The sequence below is a fragment of the Elgaria multicarinata genome, chromosome 5, assembly GCF_023053635.1.
Source record: "Elgaria multicarinata webbii isolate HBS135686 ecotype San Diego chromosome 5, rElgMul1.1.pri, whole genome shotgun sequence".
In the NCBI taxonomy this organism is placed as follows: Eukaryota; Metazoa; Chordata; class Lepidosauria; order Squamata; family Anguidae; genus Elgaria; species Elgaria multicarinata.
The window spans coordinates 108,878,648-108,894,224 of record NC_086175.1 but is presented as its reverse complement, the minus strand read 5'-3'; the positions used below and the strand labels follow the sequence as shown (position 1 = coordinate 108,894,224).

The window sequence follows — 15,577 nt, the reverse complement described above, 5'->3', positions numbered from 1 at the left end:
AAAATTGTATCAAATGTATCATGGAAATATGCATCAACTATGCCCTGAATTCTTCACACTTAGATGTGATGCCAAAATTATCATCACCATCATCATGGACCTTTCCCAAATCTTTAAAGCACTACTTATTTGCAAACAAGTGTCCTAGAAGGCTTGTTTTCCTTGACATGGTACCCTGTATTACAAATAAGGCACATGAATAATTTACAAATGGAAATATCTGCAATAGAATATAAAGCTATAGAAGGTCAGACAGGCATTTATTGCTAGTAGATAAATGTTTACGATTATTATCTTTCACATAGGTAATGCTCCCAGAATGCAAAGTTAACCTAAAAAATGCAATGTGGTGCTTCCTACATTCTGTAAAATGCACAACAAATCCAATTCAACAATGGATTTGTTGTGCGTCTTAGAAATTGCTGTGCCTTGCAAGAAAGTAAGAGCTTAGAATGGGATGTCTCCACCGCAGCACTAGTACAGTGCTGAATAGGCCTATAAACAATACCATTAGAACAGATTCAGATTATTTGTTTTATTTTGTACATGTATATCCTGCCTTTCTTCCATCACGTAATTCAAGGCAAAGTACATCAGCTTTTCCCATCCTGGTGCTCTCCAGATGTGTTGGACTACAACTCCCCGTAGCTGGGATACTGAAAGGTACCAAGTTGAGGAAGGTTTCTGAACATGGTGTTCTGTTTGTGATGTCAGAATTATTCTTAAAGCGCTAATTTTTAATTTTCTCTATGTGCTTGATTTCAAAATGAAAAGGAGTGCAATAATGGAATATTTAACAGACATTCTCTGTCAGCTTGTACAGGTCTACTCAGAAGTAAATCCTATTGGTCTCAATAGTATCTTGTTTTTAAATTGTGCACCACCCAGAAAACTTTTGGTTATTGGGCAGTTTAAAAATGAAATAAATACACACCCATGTAACCGTGAATGGGATTACAGTCTGAGGCCAGCATCTAAAGAACTTCATGATAAGTTCCATATGCCCAAGTGAACATTGAACATGTGTTTGTTAACCAGCTGTTCTTCCTGTCCCATGGCAAAGTTCCTTTGAAACCAAGGGACTTTGTGATATGGCATGGGATCTTCTTCAAAAAGAAAAATAAAGAAAATATCATTGGGCATCTCCAAAAGTCAGTCTTTGGATCCCAGTCAAAGCCTTGTTGCAGGAAAAGGAATATAGTAAATAACTGGAATATCATTTTGGATGGATTGCTAGAGGATTGGTGTTATAGATCTAGGAGCGAGGGATTGACATTTTCTGTTTTTAAACTTCTTTTTTACAAGTGTTTCCCAACCAAAATGACTGATAGGGTGCCGCTACAAGCTGTTTCTTGCTTGCACAATTTAGGCTGTCCAGCTGCTTGGGGTAATCAAGGATCCTTCTCTTCAGCTCAGCTCTAGAATAAAATAAATTTAAAGGACGGCACTTGGATGTTTTTGCCCAGAGCCCACAAAACACAGAATTTAACAAAACCTTCTGAACACAAGGGGTAGCTTAGCAACTGTGCAGTGTTGCACCTGGGGAAGGTTTTAGTTTAGTTCCTTTCATAGAATAGTAGAGTTGGAAGGGGCCTATAAGGCCATTGAGTCCAAACTCCTGCTCAATGCAGGAATCCACCTGAAAGCATCCCTGACAGATGGCTGCCCAGCTGCCTCTTGAATGCCTCTAGTGTGGGAGAACCCACAACCTCCCTAGGTAACTGGTTCCATTGTCATAGCTTTCCCAGTGAAGTGTTATCATCAATAGAAGGACTAAAATGTCTCACAGCATAGTCCATTCAATGGGGTACAGCACACGGCCTTCTTACATTAATACATGACCATTTGCTAATGCGTGAAAGTGCTCTTTGGAGAGCTGACCACATGAGGTCTCCTGTTTGAAAAACAACAAAACACACTTTGCCAAGCCCAAAAATGCCCCACCGCCATGTAAATCCAAAATACTTTACACCAGCCATAAAAAGGTCTAATCACGTGCTAGATATTGTTTTGAACATGGGTGCAGAACCTCAGGTCCAGGGGGCAAAACTGGCCTTCCTGAGGTCCCAAATCCATGCACCCCCAGGATCCCTAAATGGCCATGCCCCCTTTCCCAGCCCATTCCCTCCTGAACACTGATCATTTGGTGGATTTCTAGATTTCTTGCAGTTCTTCCTCGATTCTAAAAGGTTGAATTGCCTCTCCTAAGCCTTAGTTCCTGACAGTAGGAACATTATGCAAAACTATGCTGGGATTTCAGCCCTGCCCCCTTTGCCTCAGGCCCTGCCTACCACCAGAACACAGACCCTGAGAGCCTCCCCAAAATGGAATTTGGCCCTCAGGCTGAAGGAGGTTTAACATTCCTAATCTGAAAGTCTGACTGATGGCTTTTGGTTATTGACTTAAAGAGGATTGAATCAATTAATTCAAGCTGTTTTATGTATACTCTAAATTCAGGAATGATGGTTTAGGTAAAATAAGTGCACAAAAAGGTCATGGGTGTCCAAGATTTGCTCTTCCTGTCCTATCTTTTGTTGTTGTTAAGTATTCCATTGTGCTCCTAAGGATCTCTTCATTGTGTTCCTAAGGAATAATACTCAGATCCTCATTTTTTTAAAAATAAAAGATTCTAATATTAAAGGCCATTGATAAAACAGAGTGGGCTTTTAAAGAGTTCACTTTATTTGCATATACAGCACCTTTCCATTTTAATATTTAGTCTTTGTTTTCCGTTCTTTTCAGCACACCCAAATGTCTAAATATATAACAACTAACCAAAAAGGCAGCAGTTGAACAGAGAACAAGACTAAACAATGCTAAAAAGCACACAACTACATACAAAGTCAATTGTTTTATACAACATAAGTAAAAGTTTTTTATAAGACAGATAAGTCAACTGAGTTGTTTTTCACAAGTCTGATAACAGGCATCCAGTGTTTATCCTGTTTCGTTATATACTAGACTTCATCAGAAAAAACAGTTCCATTATCGCCGTGAACAAGCAATGCCGTAGGAGTATAAGGATTTGCAGACTTTAAATAGTCATTCTGTACTGTTTTTAGTTAAAGCCCTCCAAAAGGAGGTTTTTCTCAATCTCCGGCAAGTGACCCAAATGCTTCAACAACAGCAAGTACTGTAGACAAATATTTATTTAGGAGAAAAGGAAAATAACAAGGGAAGACAACAATCACATACACAGAATTCCAGATGAAATGAATAAAACCAATCTAAGTTGGCTAGCTACAAATTACCAACTTGAGAAAGGTCTTGTGTTTCAGAGCATACGCAGAGCACAGATGTTGCTAGAAAGACTCAGAGAGCAAACTTTCACATATTTATGGGACTATGAGATCAATTAAATCTAGACCTTTAGTGGAGGCACTGTTGTTTTGCCCAATGGGGTGATATGCTTCCTTTGTGTTTGCTAACAGAAAAAATATTTAGAGGCTAGGTCCACCTGCTTAATGGCTCTGAACTTACACATCAAAACGTTTGGACAAATCCAGCTAAGAAACAGCACTGTGAAACAAAAGTTAATGTCTGGGTGTTTATTTAGAGATAAAGCCCAGAATGTATACTTCATTCTGGCTTCAAGGTGGTGTGTGAAAATCCCAAACACATTAAGTGGCAATGTTGAGTTACATCACAATATAATAGCAATGTTGGGAAGGAATTTGGCATTGAGAGTGCTGAATAGCATTGTCTGGAGAAGTTGCTAAAATTAAAGTAGCAGGATCTATTTTTAATGACTGAAACAGTAGTTGTTTGTGTAGTTTTCCAAATTATTGGTCAGTGAATACAATCAAATATATACCTCCATATAAAATGTTTACATGTGAAGTTTGAAGTATGTGGGATAATGTTTAAGTGAACTACACTGATATCACCAGCTATTTTGTACATGTCATTCCAACTACAGTTAAGTTCCTTAATGGAAACCCCTGGTTCATCGCACTTCAAACACAGTGGGCTATACGAAGTATCTGTGCATATCTCTTTGGGCTATATACAGTTTCAATTGGAAGACGGATTTTGTGCGGCAGACCAACTTGCATCAGGTAGGAAGGATGTCTTCTTCCTGTATCCTTCTATAAAATAGTGACAAACCGTGACTTAAAAAGGTTGAAGCAGGCAATAGTGTGACTGTTTCAACATCTAACATACTGATCAGACCACGATAATTCATGATGCCCCTTATGCTTATTTCCAAAGAATGAAGCAGGAAAAATAATGGTGTATTGTACTGTCACTTTGTTGTGTGTTTATAAAGAAAACCTTCTAAAAGACATTAAGATTTTTTCCATCCTCACATGGTAGGAATGATCCTGCCAAAGTCACATTTTTTTCTGTACTATTGATTTCAACAGGACAATAAATCATGTGCTTAAATCTTTTCCACTGAAATGAATGGGACTCAACAGCCAATACCTCACTTAGCTCAAGGGTTATTATTATTTCTTTTTTATCCTGCCTTTTGCCCCTTAAAATGTTGAATTTTGGCTGGACTATGTCATTGTACTTGTTCTTTAATGCCTTCATTGTCACAGAAATGTTTTCAACAGAAAAGTAGAAATTGGTATGTCATTAGAATTTGTCTTAAAAGCCATTAATGCAGTACTTACCCATGTAAATTTTGATTATTCTTTTTACTAGTGATAGATTTTTCATTAATATTTAAACATCTACTTTTCTGTTTGCAAGCTATTGCTTGACAACTAATAGCATATTATTTTCTGTGGGGCAAAAATGCCTCAGAAAGGAATGGTCTGGAAGTTTGTACCAAAGAGGGTAAGGGATGCATACTTACCCTGTTCCATAAAAAGTTCACATTAAGCAAATGAAACATCTCTTAGATGCAGTACTGTTGTATTGTTGACGCACCTTAATAAATAATTCTTCTGCGATCTGTACATTAAAACTGAAATTGAAGGACAGTTTAATAATAAGACCATAGTTCGAGGATGAGACCATAGCTCAATGGTAGAACATGTGTGTTGCATGCGCAGAATGTCCCAGGTTCAATCTCTGGTATCTCCAGGTACGGCTAGGAAAGAACATAAGAAGAGCCATGCTAGATCAGACCAAGGGTCCATCGAGTCCAATACTCTGTTCATACAGTGGCTAACCAGCTGTCAACCAGGAACCCACAAGCAGGACACAGATGCAGCAGCACCCTTCCAGCCACGTTCCCCAGTAACTGGAGTATATAGGCTTACTGCTTCTGCTACTGGAGTTTGCACTTTGCCATCAGGACTAGTAGCCATGATAGCCTTCTCCTGTAGGAATTTATCCAACCACCTTTTAAAGCCATCCAAATTGGTGGCCATCACTATATCTTGTGGTAATGAATTCCATAGTTTAACTGCTTATGTGCCATGTGGTGAAGGAATCTTGCCTGAAATCCTAGAGAGCCAGTCATCAACAATACTGTCTTAGATGGGCCAGTGGTCTGACTCAGTATAAGAGAGCTTCCTATGACACTGCATGTTAAAGAAATTTGGCTTTTAAAAAGAAATTCATAAGTCTTAGAGCACAATCCTATCCATGTCTATTCAAATGTATGCCCTATGGGATTCAGTGGGACATAATCCAAAGTATGTATGGGATTGCAGCGTTACAGTGTAATCCTATGCATATTGTCTTAGAAGTCCTTCTATGCTCAGTGTGACTTGTTCCCTGATAAGTATGTATAAGATTGGAGTTTTAATTGCATAAAAGTGCAATTATGTATAATAAGTCAGCATCAATATCGTAACTCATTTGTTTATGTTGCTTTAAGGAGCAACACTATCTGTCTGTTGTAGTTTATTAACTTTTATCAACCATTAACTGAATTGTCATGGTTCTATGCAGTTGATTGTGTTAAGTATTGTAATTTTCTCTTTAATTTTCTGAGCTTTCAGTGAGACTATAGTAATGTTTTGAATCTGTGAATTATTTTCCTGTAGGTGGTAGTAAATGCAAACAACATATTCCATGGTTCCTATTAGGAGAATTGGATAGCCAGAGGAAATTTATTATCACTGTAGTCTGGCGTGTTTGGAAAGCAGGCATAGCGTTTAAGTATCAGAATATCTTGAATTATGAAGGACTTTTCTAAATGGATTAATGTGGAATAACTATTGCCCCTGGTTCTGTATGCAATCATTACAATGGGATTTAAGAAGACTCTTTTTGAATCCTCCTTAATCAATAAGCTTATACATGCAATAAATGCACATTTGTGAGTCACAGGGAATCATTATACTTTTGTTCCCCAAATATTGTTTGAATAATACATTTTCTCAGTACTGCTGTCTCAAATGGTAATTTTGCTACTGAGAACCTGTGATTTCCCCCTGCCTCCCAGTTACGATGTCTATCACAATTGTTAGCACTGTGAAAAACATAATTGCTTATAATATTTGAAGAGGTGAGCAGCACAATTCCAATCTGTGAAGATTTTAAAATGTAGTCTTGTTACATTTTATTAAAATGTTGCTAAATGCTCCCTTTCTGTATTGCTCAACTGCAGAAACACTCATAACGGCTCTCTCACATACATATTCTCAAGTGTACATGCATGAACATAAACAAGGCTACATCCTTTCCTCATAGAAATCCCTGGTCATATAATGGATTCAAAGTTTCAGCTATGTCTTGCTTTTTCTCCCTGATGTTTTAGTTCATGCTTGCACCTGAAGCAACAGTAAAAACATGGCTATTTTCCCCTACTACTTTTTAAAATGACACATAGAGATGCATCCCCACTGGCTTCACAGTAAGGCTAGCTCTGCTGAACTATCTGGTTGTGGTGATAAAAACAACAACAGTGAAGGTGAACCATGCATCAAGAGTGTCCTTTGGCAGAACTAGCCCTCACTCAGATGTGAAGAGAGGACATTGCATGATTGAAATTAACAGGTCTAATGTATTTAAGTCTGTTGGACTGTGGCCCAAATCTGGTTCATTATTAATTCGAAAGGCTTGTTGTGTGTGTGTATTGGATAGATAATAAAAGTTTAAACATACTCAAGATAATTTTAAAACAGATTACCTCTTCTGACATATTCTGGTTTGATTAAAGAAATTACTACTGGTAGATGAACCCTCCTAAGTTTGATTTGAAAATGGCTCAGTATTTATAAGCTTTCTTGGTGAGGTTCAGGAAGAACCTGCCTTATTTTCCAAGAATTCCCTTGCTGCTCTTAATATTGGTGCAGATGCACTTGTGGAATTGTATACATGTACATTATCATATTGCCACCTGGGAAAGATATGGCACCAGGCAGTCTTCTTTCAGGCAGGGCATTCCCGCAACAGAGGGCCCACTTGTGAAAAGTTCCTTTCTGTCATGGTCACTAGTTGTGCCTCACTAGGCAAGTCACCATAGTTCATAGGGTTTCACAGCAATCAATGAGATTCGGAGTAAAAGAAGTGTAGGAAAGGGCTGTAGTTTAGTGGTAGAGCACATACTTTGCATGCAGAAAGCCCTAGGTTTAATCCTCAGCATCTCCAGGTAGAGCTGGGAACGATTCCTCCCTGAAACACCAGAGAAAAACTGCCAATGTCAGTGCCTTTACTCTGACCCAGCATGGCTCTTCTTACACGTTCCACAAGATTTGCTCTTGTTTTAGGGCCAGAGTTTTGGGGAGGAGGCAGGAACAGCAGCAACAAAGGGAATAGGGTTCATTTTAAAGTGTTTGTTACGAATTTGACTAGAATTATTAGATTGTAAGCCTATGCGGCAGGGTCTTGCTATTTACTGTTTTACTCTGTACAGCACCATGTACATTGATGGTGCTATATAAATAAATAAATAAATAATAATAATAGAACCACACACAAAAATAGAGAGGTCTACAACTAGAGCACTGAACAATTTTCAGTGGCCTACCTATGGCCTGATGCTTGGATTCTTCTTCTTCTTATTATTTATTTATTTATATAGCACCATCAATGTACATGGTGCTGTACAGAGTAAAACAGTAACCCAGATTAGTTATGCCTTAACTGTTAAGAGATCCTGAGTGTGCATTCCCCCCCCCCCTTTGTACATTAAAATCAGTCGATAGACCTTGGGGACTCCAGTTTTTTAAAAAAGAAAAAGTAGACCATTCAAGAGTGAAGCTAGCCTACATCTGGGTCAAGAAACCCCCTAAATTCTCTCTCCGTCAGGTTCTGTTCAACCTCGCTTCATTGAACGTTAATGGGCATGCGGGGGGTGGGGTGGGGGGAAGAGAGGTTGCTACTTTTGCGTTAGAGGTTGTGGGTATGCAGAGAAGCGGGAAGAGCCATTACGCGGGCCAAAACAAATGCGTGTTTCGGTGTTTAAAAGAGTGAAAGTTGAACGGGTGGGGGGGGGGGGGAAGGAGAAATAAAGGGAATCCTTAGCCGCTCAAGAGCCATTGATTTGAGGCGGGAGAGGGGCTACTCCGAAAGGATCGCGTCGCATCTGTTTTGTCTCTGAGGAGAGCCGCGAGCGGCCTTTTCTCCCGCTAGATGGCGCCGCTGCCTCCGCGACTCTCTCTCCTCTCTCTCCCTCACAGGCTTCCCGGCGCCCGGTGGCGGCTGTTGGGCGACGATCCCATCCTGAGGCCGCTCGGAATCGGCTCCGCTCCGACAGCAGAGGCGGCTCGGACGGGCGTCGTTTCCCTTCCTCGCATCGGTGAAGTGGCCGGCAGGACGGCCGCGGCCAGAATGCCGCGCGAGGAGGAGCGCGGCTGCCTCCCGACGCCCCCTGCTTTCGCCGCCTGCTTTTTCCTCCTGTCGCTTTGCACCCGGGGTGAGTAGCAGCAGCAGCTCGGGTGTACCGGGGACATTTTGTTGCTCTCTGCTGTTGGGGGGTGGGTGGGAAGGGGGGAGAGAAACTCTCCGTCTCCTTCGCTTCCCTGGCGGGAAAAGAAGAAGTGGAAGAGCTGCAGCAACAGCAAGTCGCCCTCTGCCTGCCCATGAGGGGAACCGGATACAGCGGGAGCTTCTCCCTTCCTTGAAGTTTGTTAGTGGGATGGGCCGGCGAGGTGGCTGGCGAAGAGCGGAGGGAAGCCACCTCCCCTTCGGCCCCTCGGCAGCGCCCAGCGGTCCCTGCTTCTCCCGCCTGGTGTCCGTCCCTCTCTCCCGTCAGGATTTAAGCCCGCCGGGCTGACTTCGAGGTTCCGCCGCCAAAGAGTCCTATCGCGAAGCCCTTGTTTTTCCTGAGACGGAAGACGATTATTTGGGGGCCCCGGGAAGAGTCTGAGCAAGCAAGAATCGCCGCTGTGTTGACAAACTCCGGCGGGGCAGCCGTGTCAGTCCGCGGCGGCAGATGTGGAGGCGAGAAAGAGAGGGAGTCTTGTGCGGAACGCATTTCATAGTGTGCAGAGAAGCCTGCTTCTTGGGGAGTTTTTCCTGAGGAAACGGACTTTCCTTTAGTCCGTGAACGCTTCTGACACACACACACACACACACACACACACACACACACACACACACACACACACACACACACACACACGGTTTTTGTGTGTGTGTGTGTGTGTTTTGGAGAGGTTGAGCGCCCATAACAGACGCCACAGAGCCTAAGATCGCCACCTTCTGCTTCACGACGATTAGTCCAGATCCAGAGCGATGGCCAAGCCGTTCCCGATTCCAAACTCGGTTATTAATTCAATTCAGCCGCTTGACTCCACCTGTAAGCTTGCATTGGGCAGGGTAGGGGACTAGATCTATACTTTTTTATTAGTGTTGAAGTGCGCTGGTAAACGTTTTTCTAGCATTATTTCCTGCTCTCTCTCTCTTTGTATTATCCAAAAAATAGCAACAGATGTCGTGTGTGCTACAAGGCATAAATGTGCAAGGAAGATATAGCCTCACCATGATGAGATCGTATCCCTATGATGGCCTTGTTCAGAAGATGTCTTAAACCACGGCTTTAGCCTCAGTGAATATGGCAAAAAGCCTTATTCACCATGGTTAAAGCAATGGTTTAAGGTGTCTTCTGAACAGGGCCAACATGAAGTGTAGATCTGGCCCAGCTCTCTGGGTCCAAACGTGAGAGGGTGGTTTAAGGATGCTTTGCTGAACACAATAGGGAATGAGCTCCCAGTGGTGCCACAAGGGTTGGACCTTGGGGCCAAAGTCCAGGGCCCAGCAGCCCCCCCCCCCCTGCTCCCGGAAGTGAAAATGACCATCCCGAGAGTGCCAGGGAATAAGGGTAGCAGAAACAAACTTTATTGTGTTCCTGAAGTCATGATTGTGCTATGATTTAAGTGAGCGGAAAATGCAAGACGGCACCTGCTCAAAGCTGCCGTTTGCTTGTTTTTAAATCGGGGTTGGCAAACATTTTAATATATAAGGAGTATAGAGGTAGTTGTAAAGCATGGAATGGTATATTGCAGGTGGAGGGGGAAAAGAAATGTTAATTATGTGCTCCACAACTGAAATAATATACAAGGCCATCTAAAGCCCCACCCCTCCCTGACAAGCATTAGGTCCAGGGTCAAAAATTACCTAATTGCATCGCTCTAAGCTCCACTGAATACAGTGGGATTTACTAATGAGTAAGCATATAGGATTGCACTGAGTAGGTTTCTTTTTTAAAAGGGGTTGTTAAAGGGGCATTTCCTCAGAGGAGTGGCCCATCCTGGTAGAGTGCTGATTCCATGGCCAGGACTTGCACAGTTGTGCGCTGCCCACGTGGTTGGTCATTTTAAAGCCAACCATGTGGGAGGACACCCTGGGGAGTGCCAGGAAAGTTGTCCAGAGGTGCAGTGGTGCCTGCAGGCCCCACATTGTCTACCCTTGATATACCCTATTTCTTCGATTCTAAGACACACTTTTTTCCCCATATAAACATCTCTAAAAATGGGGTGCGTCTTAGAATTGCGGGTGTGTCTTAGGTTTTTTTTTCTGTTGGTGGTACTGAAATTAGTGTGCGTCTTACAATCGATGGCGTCTTACAATCGAAGAAATACGGTATGGCATTTTCCCCTGCTGGATTTTTTTCTGCATTTTATCTGGTAAGCATATTTGATGTCAGTGAAATAGTGAACCTTAATTGCTATATTATAGGAAGCTCACTGTGTCTTGGGGGAAATGGGGGCAGGGCTGGTGGCAAGAAAACCTCATTCACTGTTTATAAACACTAGGCATGAAGGACTGACACAGGAGTATGTGCAAGTTGGGATCTTAAGTCTGTTTCAGGAAGCACCAAGTCAACTCTTGTCCTAGGTGCTGAAATGAAAATCATGGCATCAATTGATTATTTCCCCCATCACCCAAGGTATGCTAGACGCAGAGAATCCATGTGTTAGTAATCTACGACATTTAAATGTGTCATATAACTATAATGACATAATATTTAGATTTTTCAGCTTAATTCTCAAAACTCATAACACTAGCAAACCTTGTTTAGTTATATGTCATAGGGCTTTTCCTGCTACGTGCAGCAGCAGTCAAGAGAATTGATATAAAAGCAAGAGAAAAAAGACTGATTGATTTTATTGTTTTATTGCACCTGTATGTCTGTGTATCAAAGATCCTGAACTTTCTGAATAATAACAAAAAAGTAAATTGTTGAAATGTATCAGTAATAGGTTCAGAGTGTGGTGAAAGTAGATTAAAATGGAATACTGGGCAGGCAGATGCGTTTTCATTAAATAATACATATATGGAATCTCTCATGATTGCTCTTGTAAAAATAAAAATGGCAGTTATAGGGAAAAGAAACAAAAGCTTTGGAGCAAATACATTGTAATAAAAACTCGCCTGACTCCTTGCAGGGAAGAAAATTGTCTGCAAATGAAGAGCTTCTCTATTGGCATTCTCAGACTTGGCCACATTTCTTTCTTAAATTAAGAAAGTATTTGCTATATTTGGAGAGTCTATCTGGCAGCATAGCCCTATGTCTAGGTACACCAGAAGAAAAGGGAGTTGGACATGCATGATTAAATAATAATTTAAAAAGTCATTAAAGAAAGTGTTTGCCACTATTGGGTCTCCAGTACTGACAATCAACACCAAGGAGTGAAAGAGCTGGTGGTGAAGTCTCAGTAGTAGTGTCACAGTTAATTTATTTAATATTTATATCCCTCTTTTCAAAAAGATTTTCCCAGATTGGCTGTATTCCTGTAGTGATGGCTCCTACTTCACTGTGCACACACACAAAAAGGAGTTTCTACATGCAGCAATGCACATCCATGCCTTTCTTTGCATGGGGAATCTCCACAATGATGCCAGGGATTAGAGCTTTTGGGGAATGTCCACCTTCTGAAGTCACCTGGCTCCCAATAGATGAGCTGGAGAGCAAACCAGCCTCTCTGGGCTAAACAGTTCTCCACCCATAATGAAACATCCTTCCCAGAGAGACCTACCAGGCTGTTTCATTGTCCAATTTTAGACAACTAGTTAATACTTTTGTTTCAACAGGCTTTTAAAAAGTGTGTTGTGAATGGATTCTTTCCTTATTCAAACTCTTCTGGTGTACTGTGACATCACACTGCTTTCAACAGAGATCTACATCTTGATCTGTTGTTGGCAATGGTGAACACTGAGTATGTGGTGCATAGTGCTTTAAATATAATATGGGAAGGAAAATCAGCCACCTGAGACATCTTGACTGGACTGGCATTGTATTTATGTTAGAGCTGTGCTGTGACTGAACTGGGGTGGGGGGTGGCTTTATGGGCATCTGTAGTTCCAGTATACTAGAAAATGGTTTGAGGACACATTGTGTTGCTATGTCATTAAAAGCTAAGTAGTTCTTAAAGAGGTCAGCACCTGGATGGGAAACTCTTTGAGATACCCATGTTAAGGTACTCTAAGCTTCAACAGAATATATGCAAATAAATAAATAAATACTATCTTTGCAGTGGCTTACCAGAAGAATTTAATAGAAAGCTTTTAAAATATTTCAGTGGTATGGAAGCAGCTTATTTATTTCAAATGATATGTTTAAAGCAGCTTTCCTCTTTTATTGCAGAATGAGATTTCATAATAGTCTTCTACTGGCACTTACAAGATGGCACTCTTAAAATGGCTCTTTGCTTATTGAAAAGGAGTTTTTCATTTCCCTTTCCATCTCCTAGTGGCATTCCCCATCCCAATTTGTGCATTGCAAACAGTTTAAATATAAAAATGGAAAAAAAAACCTCTTACTGGAAATGTGTGAGCATAAAGTGTTATCTGGCAGTAGGTGAAAATTGGCAAGTCTGATCTCTTCTTTTGATTCTTATTTCTATTTCTGTTATCTGGGGAAACAGACATCATACGACTAAAAATGGAGAGGTGAAAATGCAGCATATCTGTAATAAGAGATTCCCTTTACTTTTAGCCCAATTTTCTAGGGCGGTAGCAGAATGGTTGTTGATATTTTGCTAGTTAAGGTGAGAATTTCTCTCTGAGAACAGATATTTAGCTGTGCTAGATCAAACCAACTAAACTTCTCAGCAAGCTTGAAACATTCTACATTATACCTGCCATAGTAATCTCAAAACAGGGAGATAAGTAAGAGAAAATCCAATTCATTTATTGTTTTTCAAGGCTGGTTCTCAAGAATATATTAAGATTCAAGGAATAGTTAAAACATTGCTTTTGATCAAACTTTGAAAGATTTCCAAGGAAAGGAAAGTTGAGGGTGCTGTCTTGTAATCTACTACAAATGTATACCATTTGATGAACAGAAGCTGGCATTAAATAGTTTTTTACTTGTGGACTACAGACTATTGATAATGATGTTCTTATTATTTATATAGAGCCCAACATTTTCTAACCAGTATCCAGAGATGAAAAGATAAGACTGTCTGGGATCACAGGCTCACAATTTCAAATGATACACACAGAAAAAGAAATAGGGAGAGAAGAAAGCATATTTGGGTACCAATTCTTGGAGCTACATAATCTCAGCGGTTTCATTCGTTTGATATACAGCGGGGGGAAGCAGTCTCAGAGATGATAGACACTACCACTAGCCTTTGCATTTAAATGGATACTGTTGTTTTTATGTTTCTGATGGTTTTTAAATTTTGTATACTTTTTTAATGTTTACTGTTTTTAACTTTTGTAAACCGCCCAGAGAGCTTCGGCTATGGGGCAGTATATAAATGTAATAAATAAATAAATAAATAAGTGAATGATAATATCTAGGGGGAGGCCAGTAAACCCCTATGAGTGCAGTGGTGCCCTTCCATTTGTGAAGAAGCATTTGATCCAGCACAAGCTTCCACTAGTGGAAGAAGAAGGGAGGTCATTATTACCTATTCCCTCCTTCCCATATAGCCTTCTGTGCCCTTGAAAAACTGCTCCAGGGGGTTGGGGGATCCACCAGAACAGTATGGAAGGTGGCATGATTGGTAGGAGGGGGAATCTGCAATAATCACTTTCTCTTCCATTAGCAGGCCTCTGCTTGATCAAAGACTATTCCATGAATGGAAGGACATCATTGGATTCAACCCTTACGTATTTTCTCATTCCTGACAAAATAGGGGCCAGGTACTTTGCTACTAAGTTCCCTATTGCTTAAATGTCAGTAGTAATCTCCACACAGTAATCATACATTATCATCCCCTCTATTTCCCATGTTCAGATATGACTGCCTTTGCTTATTTAGTCAAAATGGCACAACTCATGCCACAAGAGGAAGAAAGCATGCTTGGGTGAACATTAAGGTTTTCAGAAATACCAAAAAAAAAAACCCTTTAAGAAAAAACTATTGAGTGGGAGAGAATCTCCAAAACAGCCCTGTGTGTACTGAGAATGCTGTGTGGCTGTAGGATGCTAACTTGACTGGAAAGAGGCAGGACAGAAATCCAGGAAGTAGGGACAAAGGAATAAAGTGTCCCTGAAAAGGGCATGCTGGTTGGCTGGAACCCTGAAACATTTTCCAACATTTTGTTGCAGTTCCCACTTGTTTATATGAATAGTAAACATAGTTGCTGAGTTAAGATGGCTATATAGTCAAAATATGGCTACTGAGAAAGAAGAGGGGAAGTATCAGCATCCTTGGGGGAAACCGAATGTTTGTAGAAGTAGGAAACATGTTTTGGAAAAAGAACATAAAAAGCCAAACCCTCTCCTTCAAATACAGCACAATGAAGAATGAGTGTGCTCAAGAGCCACGGAATGCTGACTGACAGGTATGGGGAGCAATGGAGTATCCTGAAAGAAGCCATGGCTATCTGGCTGAAACACTGAACATAAGGACTCCACACTAGAACATTTCGTTACAACTCCGAGTTGTGCTTAATATTTGGGATTTTAATCCCTGAATTAAAGGAATTAAAGGTGCAATCCTATGGAACAACTCGGAGGCTTATGCAGAGCAGGAGCAGCAGCAGAGGCAGTCTTCCCCTCCATGTCCTCCCTCCTCTACGTTTTTGCTAGATGAGACTTTTCACCCACCTAGCTGAGGCATCAGGGAGTGGGGAGGGAAGGGGGCTGGGGAGGCCTGGAGGTACGGCATAAGCTCACACCTTCCCTCACCACCCCGCCCAATAGCACACTCCTTTTCCCTTCCCTTTGCAATCTTGGAGAGGCAAGCCAGTGCGGATCTCTCCATGCCGGCTGCAAGTAGGCAGGGTGGGGAGCTCAGACTCCTGGGTCCATGGTCAGAGCATTGTTTGGG

General features: G+C 41.3%; 1 protein-coding gene across 1 annotated transcript in view; it reads left to right on the top strand.

Annotated features, from left to right (window-relative positions):
• Nucleotides 1–8,481: 8,481 nt before the first annotated feature.
• The window catches only part of B3GLCT (beta 3-glucosyltransferase), a 100,633-nt gene continuing 93,537 nt past the window's right edge, over nucleotides 8,482–15,577 (top strand). Inside the window, exon 1 of the mRNA XM_063127722.1 lies at nucleotides 8,482–8,764. Coding sequence (XP_062983792.1) covers nucleotides 8,482–8,764 — 283 coding nt within the window. The remainder of the gene's footprint in view (nucleotides 8,765–15,577) is intronic.